Source organism: Triticum aestivum, chromosome 5A (assembly GCF_018294505.1).
Source record: "Triticum aestivum cultivar Chinese Spring chromosome 5A, IWGSC CS RefSeq v2.1, whole genome shotgun sequence".
NCBI lineage: Eukaryota > Viridiplantae > Streptophyta > Magnoliopsida > Poales > Poaceae > Triticum > Triticum aestivum.
The window spans coordinates 704,473,787-704,495,008 of record NC_057806.1 but is presented as its reverse complement, the minus strand read 5'-3'; the positions used below and the strand labels follow the sequence as shown (position 1 = coordinate 704,495,008).

Genomic DNA, 21,222 nt, shown 5'->3' with positions numbered 1-21,222 from the left:
GGCCATTTCGGGGATTTCTCCTTCCCTGTAAGCACGCACCTTCCCAGAACTTGCCAGATTCAAGAATCAACCCTATCTGTGATCGAATTTTGGTGCTCTGTTTATCCGTTGCTTATAACATTCAATTTGGTTTGGTCAGTCAACATGATCAATGTTTTAAATAGCGGGCTATGGAAAATAGCGGCGCGCCTCCAAATCAGCTATAGCGGAGCCATAATTTTTGACATGGGTATGCGTGGTAATGATTTTTGTTGAATCCCTCAAAAAGAAACGAATTTTGGTGTGAATCAACTAGGGATTTGAAAGGGGATTTGAGAGAGGAGTTGACAATACAGAGAACTGGAGCCACTTCGTGAGCTGCCGTCCATTCCTTTCCTTATCTCTATCTTCCTTCTTTACACTCTTGTCCTCCTGACATTTATAATTTACACATTAGTACATCATACCAAATACAAATTTACCACTAAACTCAACACTCCCCCTCAAGATGGGGCAAATACATCATATAACTCCATCTTGCTACATAAGCTAGAAAACAGTTTTTCAGCGAGACCTTTGGTCAAAATATCCGCTAGTTGGTTTGAAGAGCTCACATAATGTATACATATTATTCCTTGGTCAAGTTTCTCTTTGATAAAGTGTCGGTCAATTTCTATGTGCTTTGTTCTACAATGTTGAACTGGGTTATGTGCTATATCTAGCGCAGCCTTATTATCACAATACATCATCAATGGTCTTGCCTGGAATAGACCGAACTCCATCAGTATGATTTTTAGCCATAAGACTTCACATACTCCATGAGCCATAGCTCTGAATTCTGCTTCTGCAGTGGACCTTGCAACAACATTTTGTTTCTTACTACGTCAAGTAACTATGTTTCCTCCAACAAACGTACATTATCCTGACGTAGACCTTTTATCATCTAATGAACCGGCCCAATCAGCATCAGTATAACATTCTATTTGTAAATTGCCACTTGACTTATACAATAAACCTCGACCTGGGCACCCCTTTAAATACCGAATGATTCGATTTACTGCATCCATGTGGTGAGTTTTAGGACTATGCATAAACTGGCTCACCACGCTTACGGCAAAAGCTATATCAGGACGAGTATGCGATAAATAGATCAGATGGCCAACAAGTCTCTGATATTGTTCCCGGTCAACAGGTTCCCCTGACTCACTAGTCAATCGGTGGTTTTGTTCAATTGGTGTTAATGCTGGACGACACCCAGACATACCAGTTTCTGACAACAGATCTAGCACATATTTTCTTTGAGATAGATAGATACCTCTTGAGCTTCGTGAGACTTCAATTCCAAGAAAGTACCTCATTTCTCCTAGATCCTTGACTTCGAACTCGTTCCTCAAATGTTGCTTCACTCTTTCAATACCTTGATCATCATCTCCTGTAATAACAATATCATCAACATAGACAATTAATATCGTCAATTTTCCACCACATCTTTTATAAAATAAAGTATGGTCGGCATTGCTCTGGCTGAAACCCAATTTCAGCATAGCTTTTCTAAACCGACCGAACCACGCACGAGGATATTGTTTTAGGCCATACAGTGAACGGCGGAGTTTCAAGACCTTTCCTTTAGTTTGTACCGTGTTGAAACCTGGTGGTATATGCATATAAATTTCCTCCTGAAGGTCTCCATGTAAGAATGCATTTTTTACATCCATCTGAAACAAATTCCATCCAAGATTAGCTGCACAAGATATCAAAGTTCTTACTGTATTCATTTTTGCTATAGGGGCAAATGTTTCCTCATAATCAACACCACGAGTCTGTGTGTAGCCTTTGGCCACCAACCGAGCTTTATAGCTTTCTATTTTACCTTCAGGGTTACACTTAATGGTATAAACCCATTTGCATCCGACTGGTTCCTTGCCCTTCGGCCATTCTACCAATTGCCATGTATTATTCTTTTCTAGAGCATACATTTCCTCCAACATTGCTGCTTTCCATTTAGGATCATTCACTGCATCCTTCCAATCTTTAGGTACTGATATGGAATCCAAGGATGCAATAAAGCTCCTAAAAGAGGAAGTACACCTGTCATACGAAACAAATTTTGCAAGATCATGTTTATATCCAACACAATCCTTCAAACGCGCGGGTACATCTACTTTTCTTTTTTTTCTTTCGTAAGGCAATTGGCTCATCATTTATTTGAGTACTAGAGGATGGTATCTGGGTTTCAGTACCTTCAACATCACCCTCACCATGGGCCATTTCTTCACTTGTTGGTGCCTCCTCTAGTACTTGTGATTGATTCACAACTTCTTCATCAACTTCCTGAGGTACACCTTCCCCATCTTCTGTTTCCATCTCCTCTTGACCTGAAAGATTTTCATACGCTTCAGATATTAATGTATTATCACCTTCTACATTTGTATCGGTAGTTTCCTCCCCCTCGATTTCATCTTCTGAGCGTATGATATCCCCAATAGGTATTATTACAGTTCCCCTATCATTGCTCTCTCCTATGATATTCTCCCCCTTGTTGCCTGTACCATTGTCATTCCCTTTTAAGGAATAGAATGGTTCTTTTTCGTGAAAGGTAACATCCATACTCACAAAGAATCTCCTTTCAGTAGGCGACCAACACCGATATCCCTTTTTTGTGGAAGAATAGCCCACAAAGATACATTTGACGGCTCTTGGATCAAGCTTTCCTGCTGAACTCCTGTAATCATGAACAAAACAGGTACATCCAAATATTTTTGGTGGCACAATAAATGAGTTAGAGCCATACAAACATTCAATAGGAGTCTTATGGCCCAGAACTCTAGAAGGCATACGGTTTATTAGATAGGCAGCAGTTTTGACCGCTTCTCCCCAAAGGAATTTTGGCACATTCATCATAAACATGAGAGCTCGAGCAACTTCCAGTAGATGTCTATTCTTTCTCTCTGCCACCCCATTTTGTTCTGCAGTACTCACACAAGTTGTTTGATGTATAATACCATAAGAAGACAAGAAATTACTAAATTTACCATTGATATATTCGGTACCATTATCGGAGCGTAATATTTTCACATTCATGCCAAACTGGTTACACACCATATTAAAAAAATCTTTGAATGCAGGGAGAACTTCAGATTTATGCTTTAGGAGGTACAGCCATGTGCACCTACTAAAACCATCAATGAAGGTCACATAATATCTATCCCCTGTGAGGGCAGTTACAACTGATGGACCCCATACATCCGAATGCACCACATCAAAAGGTATCTTACTTCTCTCATTACTACTAGGATAATTGGTTCTTGTGTGTTTAGCCAGTTCACACACATCACACAAAAGCTTCTCCTTACAATAATTTTTAACTTGAGATGGAAACATGCGACCAAGGGCTTGGAATGACAGATGCCCTAGTCTATAATGCATCAGTAGAAATTCATCAGTGGTCAAGCTATTCATCATACTGAGGGCATATGGAGATGGAGACGAGGCATTGGTAAGGTAGTAGAGGCCGTCGTGCTCAATTCCAGTCCCAAGATTTCTTCTTGTCTTCAGATCCTGAAATGTACATGAGTGAGGGTCGAAGGATGCCTTGCAATTACTGAGTTTGTAATTGAACTAACTGACAAGAGGTCCACTGGCAAATTAGGGACATGCAAGACTGGGCTTAAGGACAGAGATGGAGTACAATTAACGTTCCCATAACCCATTATCGGAGCTAAGGATCCATCAGCTATGCATACCCTATCCCTTCCAGAACAAGGGGTATATGATGAAAAGTTCTTAGATGAGCCTGTCATGTGATTTGTGGCCCCTGAATCAATTATCCAAGATGTTAAAAAATTCTTCGTACCTTTCCCAGAATGAGCATCAGATGTAGCTTCAATAGGGCCTTCTGAAGTATTTGCCATAAGTTTGCCTTTAAATTCTTCAAGTGCTTGGGCTGTTACAGCAGACCGTTCTCCCCCAAATAAAGTAAGATGAGCTCGATCTGGTCTTCTTGCATTACTACCGCCACTAGTGAATCTGTTAAATTGTTTCGGTTGCCATCCAGGAGGATAACCAACTATATTAAAACAACTCTTCTTCAAATGGCCTGGTTTTTTACAGTGGTCACACACCATCTTAGGCTTTCTCGTGTAGTCGAATCTAGTAGCATTTGCTTGCTCATTTCTTGAAGTACTAGGAGACTGAATTTGCTTAACTGAAGATAGTGCAGCTCTGCTATCAACATTTGTTTGTGAAGTTGTGATCTGATTGGCCAGCCATGTTTCTTCCTCAAGTATACTTGAGATGGCTTGATCCAATGTAGGCCAATCTGCTGTGGCTTGTATGAGTTGGGAACGGAGATTGAACTCTGAGTTCAGACCATCAAGAAAAGTCTGAACCAACAATGGTTCAAACCACTCTCGAAGGAGGGGTACGTCCCTGGGATCATGTGCCTTAAATGGTCTAAAAGACTCCAGGTCTCTATAGAGTTTCTTGATTTCTCCCGCAAATTCAGTCACTGTCTTCTGCTCTTGCTTGATCTGCCTCAATTCATGGAAAATCCTACTGACTTGCATCTTGTTCGATTTTCATGAGAACTGTTTCTCAATGCTTGTCCACACCTCAGCTGCAGACTGAAACCCTTCAACTTGTTCCCTAACAGTCTTCTCCATCGACCCCAACAGCCATACCATAACTCGCTTTTGATTCTGATCCCATTGCTCTTGTGTGACATCCGTTGATTTTTTTTCATCGTCCTTCAAAAATTTCTGAAGTCCATGTGACTCCAGAATCAATGTGGCATTCCGAGACCAGCTAAAAAAATCACCCGGACCAGTTAACCTGACAGGATTGGGTTCCAGGGTCTTCAAAATTTCAGAAGTACTGCTTGTCTTTGTTTGTGCCTGCTCCATCAGCTGTGAAATCATACGCTGTATACTTTCACACAATTTCTCAATACCGGAATCCCTACTGGTATCTCCCATGAGCACTGAACAATTAGTGTATTTCTGGAAAAAACAAATAGCTACAATCCTTCACACAGTTCAATCCTCTCTACACCGAGTTACCACAAAGCAGGAAGATTCAATCCACCACAAGCTGCTGGACTAAAAACACTTCTACCTTATTGAGAGAAAAGGCAATACCAGCTGGTCCGTGGCAGTTCCTACTTAGTGCAGCACAGGAACACTTTAGAGTTCAGACCTGTACACCATGACGACGGCAGCGGAGCAGCACAAAGGCAACGTGGAGCGGAACAGCAGGAGGATGCCGCCTGCTAGGAGGATGGCGGCACAAAGGCACTGCGGCGCAGCCGGAAGATGCGGCCCCGCACGAAGACGACGGCGACCTTGGCGAAGTTTGGCTGCCACGCACAAAGGCAGACAGCCGCTTACGACCACGACGAGCAGCAAACTTAATCAGATCAAATCCGGGTCCAGGACCGATTGCTCTGGTGCCATGTTGAATCCCTCAAAAAGAAACGAATTTTGGTGTGAATCAACTAGGGATTTGAGAGATGAGTTCACAATACAGAGAACTGGAGCCACTTGCTGCCGTCCATTCCTTTCCTTATCTCTATCTTCCTTCTTTACACTCTTGTCCTCCTGACATTTATAATTTACACATTAGTACATCATACCAAATACAAATTTACCACTAAACTCAACAATTTTTTTTTGCTTCACAACAATGTAAGAAACAAAAAAGTTCATAATAATAACAATGAAACTATGAATTATTCTTCGTAGCAATAGTGTCTTGAGTAACTCAGTTGCATTGCAACAAGGAAAATCAAAAGTTAACTCTACGATCACCCTTTTGGAAGCAAGAAATAATGGCATTGTGGGCAATCTTACAAATTCAAATGTTCATAATTCAGAAATCTAGATGCATGATATTCACCTTGGATTTCTTGCACTTCTTCTCGGAGAAATCAATTGACTCAATGTAGCGCAGCGGCAGTTGAATCAAAGGCTGGAGGCATTCCTAGTCGAGATTTTTTTTGAGAGATCTACTCCTACTCGAGATGTCTCCTCGGCTTCGTCAATCGGCCAGCCGCCAGCATTAAGCCTCCAAGGATAAGGCCCACTAGCACTAACTAGCAACGTAGCAGCCCAACATTGGCCCAAGTGGCGCTGGGATCGTTCTCTTCTTCGTTTCTCTCGTCTGTATGTACAATTAGACTGTCATATGGTATACAAAGGCATATAGGAGCTTATATGCTGAAATTTTTTAGCAAAAATAATTGGGTATGCATTGCATACCCTTGCATTAGCCTAGCTCCGCCCCTGAGCGGAGCTATAGCGGGCTATTGTGAAGGCGACCATTTAGCGGCACCCTGCTGAAAAGGTTATAGCGGATAGCCGGCTATTTAAAACTATGAACATGATACCGTTGGTATACAAAATTCTTGCAATTTAGTTCTGACTCTCGAGTGGCAATATATGTGCGACAATTACTGAATCTTGAATGTACTTTTTTCCTGTATTTGTGCTGCATGAATTGTGTCATATTAAGTGGAAAAGACTCATACTTTCTGATCACGGCTGGCATGCTCTGTTTTGAACTTTTTTTTTTGTTTTCTGTTTGACAACAGACAACTGGTTCCCTCTATTTCTGGGCAACTCATCTTGCTGGCCCAATCTAGGGTCAGCGTTGCTTGCTTGCTTTTCTCCCATAGCCCCATAGATGAGTGTCGACACTATCTTCACATTGGCTATCGGGTATCGACGTTGTCATCGCCTGTGCCGCAGACCAGTCAGTGAACACGGAGGCTTTGGCGAATCTGATGCGGCATTAGTACCAAGTCTGCTGCAAGTCACGGGTGTAGTAACTATCCTGATTTTTTCAATCTTCCTCCTCGTGCTTGTGCATTGGGATGCAACTTTTGCCTAGCCGGTGACTTGAAACTTATTTGGGGATGGATGTAGCAAACCGATGCAGATAGTTTCATAGTTTTGGCATACTTAGTGTCAAATCTGGTTTCAATGCTTCAAATTTTAAAAGAGGCAACCAGAGAGTTCTTCTTCTGTTTATTTTTCTTTAATGTGTGGCTGATTGACCTGCTAGGTTGTGGTTTGTACAAACTTTATTCTCCATTAACCCTTTGATTTATGTATGTTGATGTTTCTCAGTTCTTTGTACCTCTTAACTGCTGAACCTGAAAATGAAGCTCATGATTGATTGTATGGTAACGGTTCAAGGTACGCTTCATGACATGCTTGCATCTTGTTTGAAGCTTCCTATGTGCCTTGTTAACACAGCTGAACATTGCTCCTTTTCACTTATAGTAGCAACGTCCTGGTGATGCATGAACCGTCTAACATTCAGGTTAGCACGGAAAAAATTCAGTGTTTGAGACCACATGGCAGGTTAAATGACGAGGTAAATATTCAGCTTACATGTACTAAACCATCTTCACTGATTACAAACATGTAAGTTTTACACTGATATTTTTATACGTAATGGGGAAAGTGGGATACGTTGTCTTCAGGTTTTATTTGTACCTTGAATTGTTAAAGGAGAGGGGAATAAGAGAACCCAAATGTGAAAATAGGTTAAGCGTATGCCTAGCAGGGACGCATTGCATGTTAATATATGGGCCGAAGCCAAGTAGTTACAGCGAGATATACATGGCGTGGATTGATCTCCAAGGACTCAATGACAACAACCTAACAACGTGATCTATCTATCCTGCGGTTTATACAACACCGAAGGTTTACATGTTTAACACTCCCCCTCAATCAAAACTCTCTATGTTGAGATTGTGTCTAAAGCATTCAAGTTGTCTCAAAGAAAGGGGTTTGGTAAACCCATCTGCAACTTGATCACCAGTGGGTATAAACCTGATATTCAGCAATTTGTTGGCTACCCTTTCTCGAACAAAGGGGTAGTCACTCTCGATATGTTTGGTCCTGGCATGGAAAATAGGATTAGCTGACAAGTACGTAGCACCAAGATTATCGCACCAAAGTGATCCTGCCCGAGGATGACGAACACCCAGCTCAGTTAACATATTTTGGACCCAGATAACTTCTGCAATAGCATTTGCTAAGGCTTTATATTCAGCTTCTGTGCTAGATCTAGACACAGTGGCTTGCTTGCGAGCACTCCAGGAGATCAAATTACTGCCTAGAAACACTGCAAATCCCCCTGTTGATCGCCTGTCATCAGGACATCCGGCCCAATCTGCATCTGAAAACGCACTTACAAGTGTGGAGTCTGACTTCCAAAGTTTAAGACCATGACTTCATGTTGCTTGAAGATACCGAAGTATTCTTTTCACTGCTTTGAAGTGCACACTAGTAGGAGCATGCAAGAGCTGACAAACTTTGTTAACAGAGTATGAAATATCTGGCCTAGTTAATGTCAAATACTGCAAAGCTCCTACAATGCTCCTGCACTTGGTGGAGTCCTCTGTGCCAAGCACCTCTCCATCATGAAGAGACAAATTTTCAGAGGTAGATATAGGTGTAGATGATGGCTTACATCCTTTCATGCCTACTCTCTGAAGTATATCCTGAATATATTTTTCTTGTAACAACACAATTCCATCTTGTATACTTTTTACCTCGATCCCAAGAAAATAGTGAAGATGGCCTAAGTCCTTGAGTGCAAAGCCCATGCGCAGATCTTTGAGAAGGGCTTCAACTGCCTTGGATGTGGAGCTTGTGACAACAATATCATCAACATAGATGAGCATAAAGATAGTGACACCATGGCAATGATAAAGAAACAATGAGGTGTCCCCCTTTGAAGGAACAAAACCAAGAGATTGTAATTTTGAGGAAAGCCTAGAGTACCAAGCTCTAGGTGCTTGCTTTAGCCCGTACAAGGCTTTGTCAAGCTTGCAAACATGCTGCTTTAACCGTGCATGTTCATACCCAGGAGGTTGCTTCATGAAGACTTCCTCTTACAGAACACCATGCAAAAACGCGTTCTTTACATCTAGTTGTCTCGAACACCAATTCCGAGATACTGCAACTGAGAGAATTAATCTGATGGTGGCAGCTTTTACTACAGGACCAAAAGTGTCCTTGTAGTCAATTCCATACCTCTGTTTAAACCCCTTGGCCACCAGACGCGCCTTGTACCTGTCAATACTGCCATCAGACTTTCTTTTTACCTTGAACACCCATTTGCAATCAATCACATTCCGACCCTTGGAAGGAGGAACCAAGTGCCATGTTTTGTTCTTCATGAGAGTAGCATACTCTTCATGCATTGCATCTCTCCACTTGGAGTTATCGAGTGCTTCTCCTAGATTTGTCGGTTCACCTGTAGGACAGAAAGATCCCCAACGAATGCAACCATCCTTATATTTTTTTGGTTGAGAAATACCACTCCGTGACCTAGTGTGTGCTCGCGTAGGAGGAGGCAGAGGAGGCTGAGCCAGATGCTGTTGAAGCCGATTGGACGCAGAAGACACAGTCGAAGAATCCGCAGAAAATCCCCCGCTGGACTCCTGTAGCAGATCTGGGGCAACATGCAACGAGCCGCCATGCAGCGATCCGCCCGACTCAGGGAGCGCGTCCTCTCCAGAAGCGCCAAGTGGCGAGTCCTGGTTGGGCTGCGGCGCACCACCGCCCAACCTTGTCGCGACGCCAGGCCCACGTGCGGCAGGAGTTGCTGCGGGAGGCAGACTAGGCCCACGCGCATGGGACCCACCTGGCCCCCCTGACGCTGGCGCTGGCGTGGGCATAGATCCCATCGGGGATCCGCCTGACGGGCCAGCAGAGCGCGATCCCGAGGAGATACTCCCGCCAAGATCAGCTTCGGGATCGCCGCTGGGATCTCTGCGCTGATTTCGTCCATATTTTCTGTTTGCTACATAAAATCAAAAGAATTTTCGCCTATTTCCTCGCCAGCTTCCTGCATGCTTTCGGCATTAGTATTAGACATTGACATCTGATCATTAGGACCTACTACACCCCCGGGAACATAAGCTGATGGAGGAAGGATGTGAGATGGAAGAAGAACAAGTTCCTTGCAAAGTTGTGCGCCGGCGTTTGGATGGAGTTAGGAAAAAGGAAAAACATGTTCATCAAACACCACATCACGAGACACATAAACTCGCCTAGTAGAAACATCTAAGCACTTGTATCCTTTGTGAAGGCTACTATACCCTAAAAACACACATTGTTTGATCGAAATTCAAGTTTGTGTTTATTGAAGGGGCGTAGGTTTGGCCACACTGCGCAACCAAAGATGCGAAGGAACGAATAGTTTGGTTTTGTGCCAAAGAGACGCTCAAGTGGTGTCTGGTTGGCAATAACTCTACTAGGGAGACAATTTATAAGGTAAACTGCCGTAAGAAAGGCCTCATCCCAAAACTTCAAGGGCATGAAGGCACGAGCAAGAAGGGAGAGGCCAACTTCTACAATGTGTCGGTGCTTTCTTTCAGCAGAACCATTCTGCTGATGGACATGAGGACAAGAGACATGGTGGGTGATGCCAATGCGGTCAAAAGAAGAGTGAAGTTTTTGGTATTCACCCCCCTAGTCGGTTTGCATAGTAAGAATTTTGCGATCAAAGAGTCGTTCAACATGCTTTTGAAAGAGATGGAATTTCTCAAACACATCAGACTTATTCTTCAGCAAATAGACCCAACTAAATTTACTGAAATCATCAATGAAGCTCACATAATATTTTTGTCCGCCTACAGAAATTGGGCCAGGACCCCACACATCTGAAAAAACAAGCTCTAAAGGAGCTTTCGACTCACTAGTAGACCTAGAATAAGGAAGTTGATGGCTCTTGGCCATTTGACATGCATGACAAGCTAGATGATGATCTTGTTTATTTGACACTGGAAGACTAAAATCACGAAGAATTTTCTGGACCACCGGTAGTGAAGGATGCCCTAAGCGCTTGTGCCACCGTGAAGTGGATGGCTTTGCCACGCCTAGCACTTGACGATGAGGAACACCCTGATGGCCGGATACAGGGAACAAGCCATCTCTACTCTTGTTTTGAAGAATGGTGCTCCGAGTGGCCCGATCCTTGACAAAGAAAATTTCAGGGTAAATCTCAAGAAAAGCATGATTGTTTTGCGTAAGATGATGAGCGGAAAGTAAACTCTGGTCGGTTTGTGGAGCATGAAGGATATTGTTTAGTGCTAAAGAGGAACCATTAGGGGTAGTAAGGACCGAATGACCAATATGTGCAACATCCATACCTTGACCACTTGCCGTGTGGATTTGTTCTGTGCCGGTATAACGATCACGAACAACGAGCTTCTCCAACTCTCCTGTCACGTGGTCACTGGCACCAGTGTCAAGATACCAATTGGTATCAACTCCATAGGCGTGAGCTGCGTTAGCCGAGCGCTGTCCTCCACCACCGCCGCATCCTCTGCCACCGCCGCCTCCTGCGGGGTTGCGGACATTGTTGTTGAAGTTACGATCAAAGCGCTTCTTGCAACGCCATGCGCCGTGCCCTTCAAGTTTGCAGATCTGACACTTCTCGCGCTCGCGGTCACCACGGTCACCGCGGTCACCACCTCCTTGCCGCGGTCCACCTCCAAAACCGCCACCAGGATGGTCAGGGTAGTGGGCGCCCGCGTTGTTGTTCATGTAGCCGCGGGAGCCGCCTCCACTGTTGTTGCCGCCCCTCGGGTTGCCGCGACCTCCACCCCTGGCCGCCAGATTTGCGGAGTGGAAGGCGGTGTTTTGGGCGGCGATGCAAGCTTCGGCCGAGAGCAGCAGGGAGAAGAGCTCGCTGAGGCTGATAGGCTGCTCGGTGGCGGTGCGGGTGGAGATGGCCGAGACGAAGCCGTTGTAGTCGGGTTCGTGGAGGAGACCTTGCAGGATGTGATCGACGACGTCGTCTTTATCCAGCGGCTTGCCGGCGGCTGCCAGCTCGTCGGAGATGCTCACCATCATGGTGAAGTAAGCAACAGCGGTCATGTCTCCTTTGCGGGTGTGCTCAATGGCAGAGCAGAGTTGGATGACCCTCGCCCTCGACTGCGAGGAAAAACTCTCCAACAAGGCGTTCCAGATCGAAGCGGCGGTGGTGTGGGAGCTGACCTGTAGTAAGACCTCACGAGAGAGCGATGAGATAAAAAACGTAAGGATCTGCTGGTCTTGGGTAACCCACACAGCATGCTCAGGGGTCGGCGAGGACGTGATCTCCTTCTTGCCGGCGCTGTCCTTCTCGGTGTGGACCACGGCGGCGGGTTCCTTGATCGAGCCATCCAGATAGCCCATCAGCCCCGCCCCCTTGATGTGTGGCAAGACCTGTGCCTTCCACACCAGGAAGTTCTCTCGGGTCAGTTTTTCAGTGATGGTGTGACCGAGAGAGGCGATGGAGGGCGTGGCCATGGCGACGGATGAGGAGGAGCTCGACATCTAGATGCGAAGGAGGAGGCAGGCTCTGTATAGCATGTGAAAATAGGTTAAGCGTATGCCTAGCAGGGACGCATTGTGTGTTAATATATGGGCTGAAGCCAAGTAGTTACAGCGAGATACACATGGCGTGGATTGATCTCCAAGGACTCAATCACAACAGCCTAACAACCTGATCTATCTATCCTGCGGTTTATACAACACCGAAGGTTTACATGTTTAACACCAAAAAGTTATTGAATGCAGTTTCTTCAATACATTTAAAAAAATATATGCATGTGTTTTCTCCTATTTAATCTGCAGAGTGTCATATTAGATATTTGCATATCTCTGTGTTCCTGTGTTTTTCTTCTTCTTTTTTTGCTTTTGTTTTTGCATTTCTTCTAACCACATGCCGACTTCGGATTAATTGCAATATGCTTGATGAGCGATTTGGGTACTGTGGTTAACGCTCTAAAAGTGCTATATTGCCCTTCGTACTAGCGTCTTGGTATCAAACTCAACTCTATAGTACAATGCTGACCGGTCAGCTCTGCCTGCAAAGAAAACCTAGACACATCAGCGATGCCGTTGATGCTGAACATGGGATGCCTTCCAATCGATGATGTTGCATGGCATGGCCTGGTCGGCGTCACTATCACTGGGACAACTGGATTCATCTAAGACTGGTAGCCCAGCTGAAGTAGGTGTTTTTTCAGGTTCACAATACTTAAGTTGTGTGCTCCTCTAATAGTTTCCTGGGCAATTACTTGGTTGCTGTATATTTCCCCCTTATCATTATTCTGTGTGTGATGAGCTGATATTTCCAACCATCCTTGTTTAGTTCTCTAACTTATATATATCTACATTTTTGTAAAGGAAATATATGAAATGCACATAAACCTGTTTTAAAGCTCCACCGTCTATTCAAGCAGGTATGTGCCACACCGGAAAATAGAAGTTGAGAGATTTAGAGATGACATGATGTCTACCATTGCAGATATCCTTCTTCTGGTTCTTGTCTTCCTACCATAGTTCATGTTCTAGGTTCGCTGCCACTCAAATCTGAAACCGAAAATGGTGCTTCTAAAGATCAGGACCAACACACTATTTTCCGGAGAAGTTCGAGTGACATGCCACTGTTTGCCATGGTGTTGAGGTAAAACTGCACGCCTTCTAAATTTATTCATGGCCTTGATATCTCAAATCAGAATGAAAGGACTTTCTCATAAACAAATGCAATTAAGCTTACATCCTCTTCTTGCGTTGAACAAAATGTATTACCATGTTAGCTGCTGAGCAAGCTACAGTTCTCTTTGTTTGACTAGCTACTATGATATTACCAAAGGTCACAAGTAAGTCGATTCTGATGTACCCAAAAAGTGGGAAAGAGATTAGATGAGTGTGGATTTTTCATACCCACATGTACCTTCTATTTAGACCATTGAGTTTGCATCGAGAATCATGCTATCATTGTATATAAATTTCTCTTTTTAGTTTCTTCCAAACGAGAGAACATTTCACCTTGAAACTTTGCAGGTCAACTATACACAAGTGCCACTCTTTGTATAAAATGTTTCCAATTTTTTTGATGAAACTTAAATTTGTCAAATTTCAAATTTTGAATGAGTTGTACCTTGAAACTTTGCAGGTCAACTATACACAACCGGCAGTGTTGCCGAGGCCGCTGAGGTTCGCGCGGGGCTGATGAAGCCCACATCTCATCTTGCCTAGGGGGTGCGGAAGTTCATGTGGTGGGTGTCGATGATGATGCCAGAGGGCATGAACTGCGGCGTGCCACTCTCAGGAGCAGGCCGTTGTTTTTTCTTAGCATAAACAACAGAGAAGCCCTCTACACTGAACAAAAAATGTAGTGAGTTAAACTTATATCTGCTGTGTATATACTTCATCATTTATTTCATTGACATTAGCTGCAAATGTTTGACATGAATTAAGATATCTACATATGTATTCCAATGATGTTTTTAAATCATTTTCAGGATGTAGTTTTCTTCGATGACGAAGATACAAAACACACTAAATCCATACAGCTGATTTTTGGTGGTTATGAAATGTGCAACACATGTACCATGAAGGGGGCACTTAGTTTGATTTGCTCGACTATACTGTAACCCCCCCCCCCCCCAACCCACGCAAATCCATAATATACGATGTAATTTGATTTTCTAAATTCATAATTTGTCAATAGATATATCTTGAAAAAATTAGTCGATGGTTACAAATCATAATCATATGGAAGCTTGCTTGAATACAAATTTAACTATGTCTATTTTATGTAATATGCCGAAGACGTCGATGGCACTGTGAGGCTGAGCCAGGACCTCGTCTGAGACAAGGAGGACACTTCAAGCGGTAGTGACGAGTGGCATCATAGTCGGGGGCAAGGAAGAAGGTTCGTAGAGGTGTGGCGGTTCACCAGAAAAAAATTGGTCGCTAGGCTGGTTCAGAGGTATGGTCGGGGGTGGCGGCCGCGGCTAGCGGATCGACGGGTGGTGGTTGGCTATTAAGGAGGAATAAGCCGGAGGTAGAAGACAAACAACAACCATTCGGTGAAGAGCCAACGTTGCCCGAGAAGTGGTGTCATAGTCGAAAGCGGAAAGAGGGTTGACAGGTGTGGGTGGGGGTGAGATGGGTCGCCGAAAAAATCTGGTCGCCGGAGTGTCCCAGAGGGATGGTAGAGGGTGGCGACAGGGGAGGGCAAGGAAGCAAGGCGGTCGGGGGTGACGGCGACGGGTGGATCAGCTGGTGGCAGTTGGCGGTTCAGTAGGAGGAAGAGGCCGGAGGTAGAGGATAAACAACAACCTTCCGATGAAAGATCCAACAACCCAGAAAAATCAACTTCGCATCAACATTTCTTCCTAAAGCCTCCAAAGTGCACGCGCACTAAACGAAGGGAACGAGCGGCCGGCTCTGCCACACACATGCATGCGTAGGATTTGTCTGCTAGTGCATGTGATTGATCATTAAATGCAGTCAGACTTATTATATCCGATGGACAGCAAAGCAGATTCACGTGTATTTATTCTGGTTCTTCAATTTTTGGAAAGTCATATCTTTCAAACCACGTGCCGGAATTCAGACCCGTGTTCACCGTTGGGTTCGTCGTGACAAGATCTTTAAAACTAGATCCCATATGGGTATGTTTCACCTGCAAGCCAACTGGGAAGCAACCATTTCGTAGGGAGGTGCCTGACAAGTTATGCTTTCAGTAGGGTCTAGGGTGTATGGGAGGGATACATTTGATCGCAGCCTATTTGCTAACCTAAGGGACAGGGGAATGGGATGGACCTTTAATTGATGACATATTTCATTTTCATTCATCCATGGACACTTTCCTTTGAAGCTGCAATAAAATGTAGAAAGTCCCACAGCAATGCGCGGGATATCATCTAATTAATTATACTAGTACGCAATAGTTGTTTGCTTCGAGTTTTAAAATTTTTTGTAAACGGGAAGACAACTCTATTCTATTTTCTTATGTGGCCAACTAATAAGCGACTATCCGTTAGCACATTGACTCAAAAGTTCATTAAGTCAAAATCACATCTCTAAAGACTATGGATCAACATATAATTATCTTTGAACCAAACTCACCACATAACACAGTTAAATGTTATTTCGCACTTGCAGAACATCATGAGGCTGAGTGGTACTAGATGAGTGTGATACATAAAATTTTCAAGCACCTGAAAATTAGGAAATAAAAAAATAGAACGTGAGCGCGAAAGTACATAGGCGAACATGGTTCCACCATAATGAATATTACATTCCAAAAATACTAGAAAAAAAAATTCTAAATTTTGGGGATATCAAACTTGGTTGACCATTATACTCAAGTGTGCATTTTCACAAAGAAATGACAGCCGTGGTACTCTTAGTGAAGAAAATATAATTGGAACAATACAAATACAGCCGGGATCATACTATTCATACAACATTGTCTTTTAATATAGGTTCGATCTTTGTCATTTTTCCCAGGATACCACGGAAGTCGTTTCTTGGTGAAATTTCATGTGCAAGTATAACCTTTTTTTCTTTCGAATTTACTATTCATAGGAGTGTATGTGTTGACTTTTTGTTTATTTTTTAATTTACTATTCATAAGGGGTGTGCGTTGAACCATATTCACCAAATTCCTGTCCAACAAAAGTGTTCCTAAAAGAAATAAGTAAGAAGTAGTGCATATTTCTGATAGTTTGAAACACCATTACTGCTTATACAACATCTTAGACACAGGATGACTTGGCGACCCTAGCTCCAGCTAAGTAGCTAGCTACCATGTACTTGACAAAAGATGATGTTAAACCAGAGAGTCCTCGGACATCACAGTAAATATCATGAAGTAGAAATACATAATATGTTGTAGAGTATGGTAAGCAGTGCACCGAGTTGCACAAAAAAAACATTCACCAGCTTTGATCAGAAGGGGCATGGGGGTAGGCTGGGTAGGGAAGGAAAGAGTTGATGGCAATTCAGTTCCATGAATTCGACCAGATCCTCCGTGGTCGCCTCGTCTTCTTCAGCCATCTTCTTCATCTGCTCCTTCAGGGACATCAACCTAGCGTTAGCCAGTGCCACGTGTACAGTCACCACGTTTTCCATCTCAGCAAAATGAGTGTCAAGTAGTGCACGCAATTCTGCATCCTGAAGCTTCACCTCTACGCTTAGCTCTTCTAAGTGAGAAGTTAATTCTGCATACACCATAGAGTTATTTATCCAAAACCACCACATTATGGGCTAGGATAACAAATCTGTACCACATTTGAGGCAGGGCACAAAAAACCACCAACAATGGGACTAATCTGTAATGCGGAGCACTAACACTGCGTTTTAGCCCAGAAAACAACGAATCCGACAGGTGGGTCCCACCTGTCAGGATGATGTGGCAAAAAAATTCCACGTGAGCAGGCTGACGTGGCGTGCCTATGTGGACAATTTAATGACTTGGACGAGGGTCCCACCTGTCAATGACTCATGCGTTTATTTTCTTACTCTTATCTTTTCTTTTCCTGTCAATTCGGTCCCTGTAAATTTTCAACAAAAGCAATCGGGTCCTACAAACAAATTAAAAAAGTCATTGCGTCCCTCCCGTGCTCAAGGTCGACAGGAGTTGAACCCGCAGCCGTGCTCGTCGGATAGCAGCCGCCGTGAGGAGTGCAACGGCCGCCGCAGAGCTCTGTTCCCTCGCCCGGGTCGTCATCCAGTGCGCGCAGCCGCGGAGCTCCCTTCCAGTGTCGCCGCAATGCTTCCTCCCGCCGCCCGTCGGCGTCTACTGCGCGCAGCCGCGGAGCTCCCTCCGGCGCTGACGCAGAGCTCCCTCCTATCGTCCATCGGCTTCTACTGCGCGTTGCCACGCTGCATGTGCCTCCATTAGCCCGAGCAGGAGGACCCGCGCAGGAGACGGCTCGGGGGCTCTGCGTCGAGGTCGAGCACGGCGCGCGCCGCGGACGGGGTGGATGGGCACGAGGTCGACGCCAACGACGAAGGCGCCAGCGTGGGCACGGGCGACGGCCACCTGCATCCAGCCCCCAGGCGCCACGCAGAGGTCGAGCACGGCGCGCGCCGGCGGGAGGAACCAGAATCGGTCGTCGAGCTGTTGCAGCTTGAAGGCCGCGCGGCTCCGGTAGCCCTGCTCCTTGGCGAGGTGGTAGTACTCATCCTGCAGCTGCTTCCCCTTCGCCTTGCCCATGGAGCTCTCGACTTGCATCGGCAGAGATGGCTCGTCGCGCACAAGCTGCTCGACACAATGCTCCATAGAAATAGAGATGGGATGAAGATGACCATGTAGTCAATGACAGGCGGGGCCCGCAGCTCATCTGCCACCTCAGCTAGTCAAAGTTTTTTTGTGTGCTTGGTATTTGCCATGTCAGCGCGACAGGCGGGACCCACCTGTCGGATTCGCTGTTTTCTGGGCTAAAACGCAGCGTCAGTGCTCTGCGTTACAGATTAGCCCCATTGTTGGTGGTTTTTTGTGCCTTGCCTCAAATGTGATACCGATCTGTTACCCTAGCCCATAATGTGATGGTTTTGGGTAAATAACTCTACACCGTATAGTCTTCTATCGATGCCCCGATCTCAGCAAACTTAGATTCATAATACGCATGTACTTCCTGCATAGGCAAATTAATTGAGCAAAAGAACCTGTGAGATATCAACATCCAGCAATTGGTATCTCCGTGATATTAATATATTCCCTTTGTTGAAAACATCCAGCAAAAGGAACCTGTTCAATACGTTACAACTGAACATAGAAATTGAATTCTCAGTGTCTCATCAGCAACCAATCAAAGGACATTTGTAGGTTGAGTAGTTTTCGAATGGGGATGCAAACATAATAAAAGAAGTCAATGATAGTTTACATCACTACGTATTAACGCATAATGGGCTTAATATTAAGAAAAACAAAATAAATTTTTTATGTCAATGCCCTGCAATTCTGCTTATGCCATTGCTTTTGTCTAATTAACAAAATGCCATTACTCCATTGAAACTATATGCATCTTTGCCACGGACATCTCAATCTCATCTTGGCCATTATATCCCCCCCCCCCCCCCCCCCCCGCTTTGTAGGTAGGACTATATTCGGTTAGCCGGCCCGTGCAACCGCTCACTCCCCTTTCTTTTCTGCCTCGCCACATGTTTCGACATTGGAACCATCCCCCTTCTTGATCCTTACTTCCATCCCCGCTCCGCCACTACTACTACCGCTCCTTCCCCCTGCCGCCCCTTCCCCTAGAGCGCATGCATGGATGTGCCCCCATGAAGCCCACGGTCGTCGTGTGTGCCACCGCGAGCGCCCTAGTGGAGGCTGAAAGAAGTCAACACGGGGAGCTACAACCAGCGCAAAAAGAAGCTACAACGGGCGTTGCACCCCGCGATGCGTCATCACTGCCGATGCTCAAACTGAAGCCGCATCCGGCATCCGGCAGATCACTAGCCGTGCATGTTACAACGGAGGCCGTCACATTTTTTGTGCTTCAACCAGCCGTTGAAAAAGCTGCAATGTGATGCTGGAACCAATGGTGTTGTTTGCTGCGGCGGCAGTAATTTTTTGCTGTAAGCGGTGATGTGTTTCACTAGGACCAGTAGTGGTTTTTCTTGTGACGTCGGAGATTTTTGCTGGAATCGTGGTTTCTTTTTGCTAGAACAAGCAAATGGGGGTGATGGGATGCTGGGGTGGCATGCATGGCGAGCTTCAACGGGCGATGCCCAGCGTCGTCAATGCTGGAATCGTTGACAGGGACGGTGCGGGGATGTTGAGTAGCACACGCAATTGCTGCAACGACAGGCGGCAAGCGCTACATCGGTGCAACAATGTGTGCTGTGATGGCTCCCACGGCAAGCTTTAAATGGCAACAATAGCGACAGTGGGAAGCAACTGACGGTAGCATGCCAGAGCACCACGATGCTGGCGCCGTCGAGGAGAAAGGGGACAAATGCGGTCGACCCAACTGCGATGAAGGAGATGATCAGGGAATTTCAACAGTGTGCGCGAGGGGGCAAATCAAACGGCCGTGAGGCGACCGGCCAGAACCAAAGTACACGGCCAGACGATACAATGTAGCAAAAAGGTCCTCTTACAAAGCAAATTGGGATAACCAGACAGCACAGACGCACGCAACTACATTTCCGAGAACTAACACATGTAGGCCTAGATACATGCCATGATGCATCTTAGACAACCTAAGCTCCACGACAATGCCCTTGGAAGGGGAAATGGTGCAAAGCTTCACCACCACTAGTGGTTGGGGCGCCACCCTATGGCGCCGCTTGAGAAGAAGTTGTGCGCATGTTTTCATTTAAAAAAATACATAGAGTTCTCGCTTCCGTCTAAAAAAACATTCCAGAAAAAATCCTCACCTTCATCTAAGAAAAGAAGTAAAAAAGAAAAAATTACCACCGCAGCCTACCAACGAGTGTCACTTTGCATAACCCCCATTTAAAAAATACCAGTGGTCCTCATCTCCATCTAAAGAAAATACATTTTAAAAATAATCTATACCTTTATCTAAAAAATTCCAAAATATTCTCACAGCGGCCAACCAGCTTGCGCCACGTGGCATAGCTGGTTGGCCACCCTTCACGCGTAGCTTAATGGGTTTAATGAGGTACCCAGGACACCGACCTCCAGATCCATATTTGGGTGCCCGATGTCAACAATAGAGTGCGATCCCGACCCCCCCCCCCCCCCCCCCCTACTACACCTCTTGCCGCCCACACGACCTTGAGGCATAGCCACCGCTGCCATCATGATGCCTGCCGGAGATAGAAACATGCGGACCGCCAATCAGGGCGGCGGGGCCGCCGCCCTGACATCCAAGACTCGAGGTTCTACAAACCATCCACATCCCTCCACACCAACCACGGTAGGAAGAGCAAAAATCACCTTCTTCCAATCCTTGCTCGTCATCAGCCACCACTCGACATACAAGCCTCCACGGTAGGAAGCATCGACGTCTGAGTTGTCACATCCCTAGCTAGTGGTAAAATTTAGGGTTTTAACCCTTTAAAGATGGCTTATTATGTTTTTCAATTTCCCTTAATTCCAATTTAAAGGAAAATGAACATGATGTATGAATGCTTAACTACTCTAGTACATTACCACTAGCTAGGGATGCAACACTGCGGCTCCAATCAGTCCTGGTGGATTGGAGGCTCTACCTAGTTGCTGCCGCCAGCCGCCGTAGAGCAACCCTCGGCCAGAGCCCACTGGCCATGGCTCGAGCGAGCTCACACGACGCCATGCCCGTGGCTATGGGCACCGATCTGTAGGACTGCATAGTGCCGCTAGGACACCTCCCATCGCACAAGGGAGCCCGCACGCCTTAACTCCGGAGTAGCATGCTCGAGCACGCGGGAGCACAACTTCACACCACCACCACATCGTCCGCTCGCAGCTCGATATCAC

General features: G+C 45.3%; 1 protein-coding gene across 1 annotated transcript; it reads right to left on the bottom strand.

Moving 5' to 3' along the window:
* Window positions 1-3,093: 3,093 nt before the first annotated feature.
* Window positions 3,094-4,545, bottom strand: LOC123108537 (uncharacterized). Its single transcript, XM_044530313.1, has 2 exons — window positions 3,833-4,545; window positions 3,094-3,537 (listed from the first exon to the last, which is right to left on the bottom strand). Exons 1-2 carry the CDS (start codon window positions 4,542-4,544, stop codon window positions 3,500-3,502), a joined length of 750 nt encoding a protein of 249 aa, XP_044386248.1. The 5' UTR covers window position 4,545; the 3' UTR covers window positions 3,094-3,499.
* Window positions 4,546-21,222: the final 16,677 nt, after the last annotated feature.

What these genes read in the sequence shown, in the direction of transcription:
- LOC123108537 (XM_044530313.1), bottom strand. Translation starts at nt 4,544, where the DNA reads ATGCAAGTCAGTAGGATTTTCCATGAATTGAGGCAGATCAAGCAAGAG. An exon ending in TGATGCTCATTCTGGGAAAG is followed by an intron (nt 3,538 to 3,832) that starts GTACGAAGAATT and finishes TGTACATTTCAG; the next exon opens with GATCTGAAGACAAGAAGAAA.